Below are 6,754 nucleotides of genomic sequence, written 5' to 3' on the forward strand. Positions count from 1 at the left end.
ACTCAAAAATACGTAATTTGAAAAATATTTATACGACCACGGCGGTCGTATGTCCAGGTTGTCGAAAGTCGAGTATGTCGTAAGTCGAGGAGAGACTGTATATCATAAAATAATCAATGTATGTTTTAACAAAAATAATTTTCATTCATAAATGTGTTTGTATTACGTCTTTTTGCTGAAAATATTTCCTTGGGAACGCATCTCCAATTATATAATGGAAGTCAATAGGAAAATGGTTTCGCGTTACGGAATTTCACGTTACGGTCAAATTTTCAAGGACACACACCTTCCGTACCCGGGGATGCCTGTACTTCTAAATTTATTCGTATCTCCATCTAGTACTGATATACTCTGTAAATGCACTGGAAAAAAAAAAGAGAAAGTCTACCAGGTAAGAATACATGACAGCTGAGCTGGTGTGAACATAGGAGTTTTTTATGTCCTAAAGAACATAAGAAAACACCCTTAAAACTTACCTAAATGTAGCATTTGGGGTCTACGGCGGCCACCTTTGTACTACCCATGACTGCAACTGTGAGTTTGATAGAGAGCGTCGTCTGCAGGGTAGGTGGTGACTGTCATTGCAAATGGCATCCCTGTTTCTAGAGAAATAAACTTATCTCTACTATTATAGCAGGACTTTAAACTTTTATTACATATTATATATACAGCATCACCCTACAAACATGGCAGAGTGTATTTCTTGTGTTTACCCAGAACAGTCAACTCGTCCATTACTACTGGGGGCACGCACACACACACTTCAGTGCATGAGGTCCTGTGACCACGCGGTGTCCCCATGATGCTTCGACACCACGTAGTGAATGAGTTGCTACAGCATCATGTGAAGTTCCTCATAACACCATCTGTGAGGGAATTACTACACCATGTGATGCCCCTCATAACACCATCTGTGAGGGAATTACTACACCATGTGTTGCCCCTCATAACACCATCTGTGAGGGAATTACTATGCCATGTGATGCCCCTCATAACACCATCTGTGAGGGAATTATTACACCACATCAGGCCCTCATACACCATCTGTGAGGGAATTACTATACCACATCAGGCCCCTCATAACACCATCTGTGGGGGAATCACTACTTCATCAGGCCCCTCATACACCATCTGTGAGTGAACTACTACATCATCAGGCCCCTCGTAACACCATCTGTGAGGGAATTACTACACCACGTCAAGCCCCACATAACACCACCTGTGAGGGAACTAGTACTCCACGTGATACCCCTCATAACGCCATCTGTGAGGGAGTTACTACACTACGTGTCTGCTGTTCAACACCTCAGCTCACATGATCCACGTGTGTAAACATTAATCTGTATGTTCCTTCACCTTTCTCTAATGAAGGCTTTTGTTAAACCACCAATGTATGTAATAAGTCATTTATGTCCAATGTATATTTTCAGCCTTCGGGCTGCAAACTTTTTCAATACACACACACACACACACACACACACAGAGAGAGAGAGAGAGTGTGTCTTGATTCTTACTTGTCCCACTCAGTATTCCTGGTGTCCAGGAGAACCAGTACAAGGTCAAAACGTGACAGAAGAGGAGAGCCCAAGGAAATATTCGTAGCTAGAGATTCCGTTGGATCAAACTGGCCTTTGGGGTTGGTGGCAGCTATAATACTGCATCTGGTGTTCAATTTGCAGACAAGTCCAGCCTGGAAGATGTTTTATATTACGTATATAAAAAATATTACTTTTCTAAAAAAATTGAGAAAACAATACATAATAAATAAAACTGTGAGAGTACTGTATATCCAATAAAAATATATAAATTAAAGATTTCTACAAATACCTTAAGTAATGAAGCGTACACTGCTGGTAGAATTAATTTAATGACACTTCCCACCTATCATTTATTTTGAAAATTGCCACTTTATTAAATGTGTCCCTGTTATGTTTTACCCCCATCACTCCATACAGCAACACTCCCATCCTCTAAATCACTTCATGGTCACACATGTAAACCTCCTTCTACCTCCTCTTCAGTCTGCCCATCTGTCTTAACATCCACTTATGAATTATAATCTTAATTTATCTTTTACTTTCTATTCTCTTAATAATTATATACTATCTTGATAAACCTTAGCCATCTTTGTCTACTACTACTGTACTACTGTCACTTTCATACCTCCTTATATGTGTTTCAGATTATTTGCAACAATTTCATCCTGTTAGAACCCTCAAATAAGCACAAGCTAGTTACTGGTGATTGCATTTCCGGTGGTGATCGTAAAAGAAAGGCTATAACACTTGAAGAAAAGCTTGATGTTGTCAATCGTTTTGAAAATAAGGAAAGAACATGTGATATTGTGCGTGCAAAGGGAATAAAGGAGTCTACTTTACGCACCATTAGAGACAATGCAGCAAAGATTAAAGCAAGCTGTATTGCTGGAAAAACCTTGAGTGCTGGCAAAAGTGTGAGATCACGGCCAAAGGAACTTGAGGAGATGGAATGGCTTCTAAGTGCTTGGATAGAAGATCAAACGAAAAAAGCGATCTGGGACCAGCTTCCTCACCATTAAAGAGAAAGCCTTATCAATATATGAGGACTTAAAGAAAAACTGCACCTGATGATGATGATACTGATGATGACGATGACAACTGTCAAATCCTGTCTGCATAACTCCTCAACATCAACCTTCTCCCCCATCAAGTTATATTCATATTTTTTCAAGGTAAAGTGTAACATTTACTGTATGATTTCATTATTAGATATGAATGTAACATTTATTTAGACTGTGACTATCCTTTGTGTTAGGCTAAATACGAATTTTTTTTCGATTTCGAGTAATCTGCACCTAACCCTATTTTCTCCATAAACCCTGTTATTTCTATTACGCGAATTTCTATAACACGATGTTTTACAAGAACACAACTATCGCTATAGCAGAGACTGACTGTGTGTGTGTGTGTGTGTGTGTGTGTGTGTGTGTGTGTGTGTGTGTGTGTGTGTGTGTGTGTGTATATATATATATATATATATATATATATATATATATATATATATATATACATATATATATATATACTATATATATATATATATATATATATATACATACATACATACATACATACATACATACATACATACATACATACATACATACATACTACCTACATAACACACATACATACACACATACATACATCATACATACATACATACATACATACATACATACATACATACATACACATACATACATACATACATACATACATACATACATACATATTGCATACCTTATTTATATATATATATATATATATATATATATATATATATGTCTTGATAATCAGGAGGACCTGAGTTACCTAGCTTTGTCTTTATTCAAGATGTCTTCAGAACTGAAGTTGCTCTTGATGTATATATATATATATATATATATATATATATATATATATATATATATATATATATATATATATATATATATATATATATATATATATATATATATATATATATATATATATATTATATATTCGATTACAGTACAGGTAGTTCTGCTATAACGATAATTGTGTTCTTGTAAAATATCAGGTTATAGAAAATCGCGAATAGAAATAACAGGGCTTATGGAGAAAATAGGGTTAGGTGCAGATTACCTAAATCAAAAAATTTAGTAGTTAGCCTAACACAAAGGATAGCACAGTCTAAATAAATGTTACATTCATATCTAATATCATATCAAGTGTTATATCCTTTCTTTACGATCATCACCAGGAATTCTATCACCAGAACGCTTCTTGTTGATATTCTTCTTTACTATATTCACAGTTAATAAAGTGGTATGCTATAACTAACGGATTCTACTAATATTCCTGTAAACTAACGTTTTACCTATAAAATTGAGAATGCTAAAACTAACTGAAACTCCTACAACTGAACATTATTTATTTTTTTTTCTTCTAATTTATTGTTTTTTATTACAAATATTAATGATATTCTTTATTTCAGGGTTTAGATGCATCTTTATGCACTTTTTACATTTTACATTTTATATTATATTTCAGTGTTAAGTGGTTGTATTTGGGGGCCTGGAACGGATTAATCCTATATCCAACCTAATGCTATAACCGAACAAGGTTCTAGAACCAATTAGATTCGTTATAGCATACCCACTGTACCACAAAATTGGAGAAATAGTAAGCAAAAATCGCGTTATAGCAAACAAGCGTTCGTTATACAAATATCGCTCCTAATTCATAAATCGCTAGAGCAAATTGGCTTATCAAAAACACGCGTATAGCAGAAATCACTGTACAGTGGTCCTCAGTTAATCGAGCACAATCCGTCCAGCAGGTTGCTCGTTAACCGAAAATCTCGTTAACTGAAACCATTGTTTCAATGGGTTTTTGTATTGGTTCCAGCTCACCGAAATTACTTAAATTCAACAAAAAAAGGTAGAAAAGTTCACTTACTTTGAGGTGTGTATGTAGAAGGTCTCTGGATGACACACAAATATTTACAATACAGGTAAAGGAAATTAATGTCTCTAGAACCTAATGGTTTCCTGTCCCAGCCGCAAAAATGACGGCAACTTTAAAACTACCCACAGGTCTTCTTATAGATACACATCCAAGGTGTCATCCGCGAATAACCGGTAGAAATCCATGTATAAAAAACCACAAACTTTTGGGGGGGGCATACTGTATTCAAATATCTTGATTAACTCAAAGGTCACTAGTTAACACTCAATTTTAAATTGTGAACCCAGGTAAGTTTTATTCTTTTGTACGGAAATTAGAAACAAAATTCATATATGGCCCTCAAGTGCTAATACACAAGGTATTAGGTCAGGCTTCTTTCTCCTACTCCATACATCTTCATTGTTTCAGTGCCTCTTGATTCACCCTATCAACAGACCTTCCCCATAACTATAAAATGCTGTCCTTGACAGTCCTGTTTTTGCCGTAAAATATTTAATGAACTAACTACAAGTTATGGTTATGATGACAAGTGTCTCAGTGAACAATGAGAACTGTTTCGTATATACTATTGGGAAATTTAAAGATATAAATTATATTAATCAAGAAATTGAAGATCCTTTCACAACCCACCCTAAGCCTAGTGATGAACATGGCAAAAACCTTGACACCCCCCTCCATATTTTCTCCTTTGGATTTGTGCGATTCAAGTGGGTTGAATTAGAGATTCAAAAAAGTAGTAAATCTGGCAAAACCCAAAAATCACACTCCTCATCCACCTATGATTCATGATTAATATTTGGAATAATCCATAAATAAAGTCACTTAACTATAGAACAATTCATCTCTGACAATACTCATTACAAAATTATTTGGTATAACCTGTAATATTTGGTTATTTGATCACTAACATGAAATATAATACTGTAAGACACACAAATAATTCAGTTATTGGAGTGGTCTATTACTGGAATTTGTTCCCAAAAGTTTAATTATTTACCTATTATAAAGTACTTCATTAATTTATGGTCAGATTGATGTCAAAAACACAATATTGTAAAAGTTGAACTAAATATGCATATCCAGGTTTATTAGTAAAATTCCCAGGCCTTTCAGGTTTCCAGACCAGTAGACACCTTGATAGTCTATATTTAAAAAATGTATAAAGGTGATTTAAAACTTACGGGCACAACGTAATTGAAATTTTAAATATCTAAATATTTCAAAGGTCATTAATTAATTTTTTTGTGAACCCAGGTCTTAATCAGCATGTAAAGTAGCACTTTTGTATGAAATCTGAACAACTATTTTTTATCCCAAGTGTAGAAAACTAACTTTGAAAAATGTCTGCGTTAGATTAGATTGGTGTCATATTCGTCTCTGTGACAGAGTGATGGCACTCGGGCCTTCGTTGTGAACATCGAGATCGTCTTAGTGATGTTAATGTGTAATCGATGCAGGATTTTTAACGTCATTTCCCCATTGTATATTTAATAACACATGTACTCACCAGAGGAATAGGCGGGAGGTATACAACCATAAAATCATTGCCATGACAAAGTTTATCCAGAAATTTATGAGTTGCGTTCATGGTTGTGACTGACCGTCCAAGGTCGATCAGCGAGTGCAGTACTGTGCCTTTAGCGAAGACAGTCCATAATGACAACAGTGACCAGGTGGATTGAAAATAAATTGAAGTGAAACAAATCAAAATTGGGACGAGCAATCAGGCACCAGTGCCTGAGAGTAGAAGACATGGTATTTGGTGCTACAAAGAAAGTTTGTCTATTGTGTGTGTGTTTTCCACCAGACTGTTACTGATTACGATCACCATTCATAAGGAGACACAGTGTACATAGTTATAGCACAGAGATAATTTCGTTGATGAGAACTGGAATAGAGAATAAAGTGAACCCGAACTGTCCAGAAGGCATTGTTGCGCCACAAGGATAGTTTTAATATTTTCTTCTGTGTTCCAAGGACTGTGACTGTGCATATAATCCACCATTCATAGCAAGATGCAGTGTTCAAAGTGACAGTATCTTGGGCGGCAACATTGAACGACGAGTGCCAGCGGATGCAGCCCGCCAGGCAGCTAAGTGATTTTCTTAAAATAATAAGTCTGTCACTCATAGTGGCAATAAAGATGATCATCTTATTATCAAGCAGACAATTAAGATTACATCACACTGTAAACTGGGCTTAAGCCCGAGATTTTACAGTCTGCCCCCCTCCAACAGTGGCAGTTGTCCGCACCGGTGGGTAATTTTTTTTCTTGTGTACAA

General features: G+C 35.7%; 1 protein-coding gene across 1 annotated transcript; it reads right to left on the reverse strand.

The window, feature by feature from the left end:
* Nucleotides 1–104: 104 nt before the first annotated feature.
* LOC121856720 (DNA helicase MCM9-like) lies at nt 105–1,690 on the reverse strand (the record flags this gene model as incomplete). Its single annotated transcript, XM_042352408.1, is given in 2 exon segments — nt 105–557; nt 1,515–1,690. Coding segments are annotated over 2 exon segments (237 nt in total), but the record flags the coding sequence as incomplete, so codon positions are not given.
* Between the last annotated feature and the right edge of the window lie 5,064 nt (nt 1,691–6,754).

This window comes from Homarus americanus, unplaced genomic scaffold (assembly GCF_018991925.1).
Source record: "Homarus americanus isolate GMGI-L3 unplaced genomic scaffold, GMGI_Hamer_2.0 scaffold43280, whole genome shotgun sequence".
NCBI lineage: Eukaryota > Metazoa > Arthropoda > Malacostraca > Decapoda > Nephropidae > Homarus > Homarus americanus.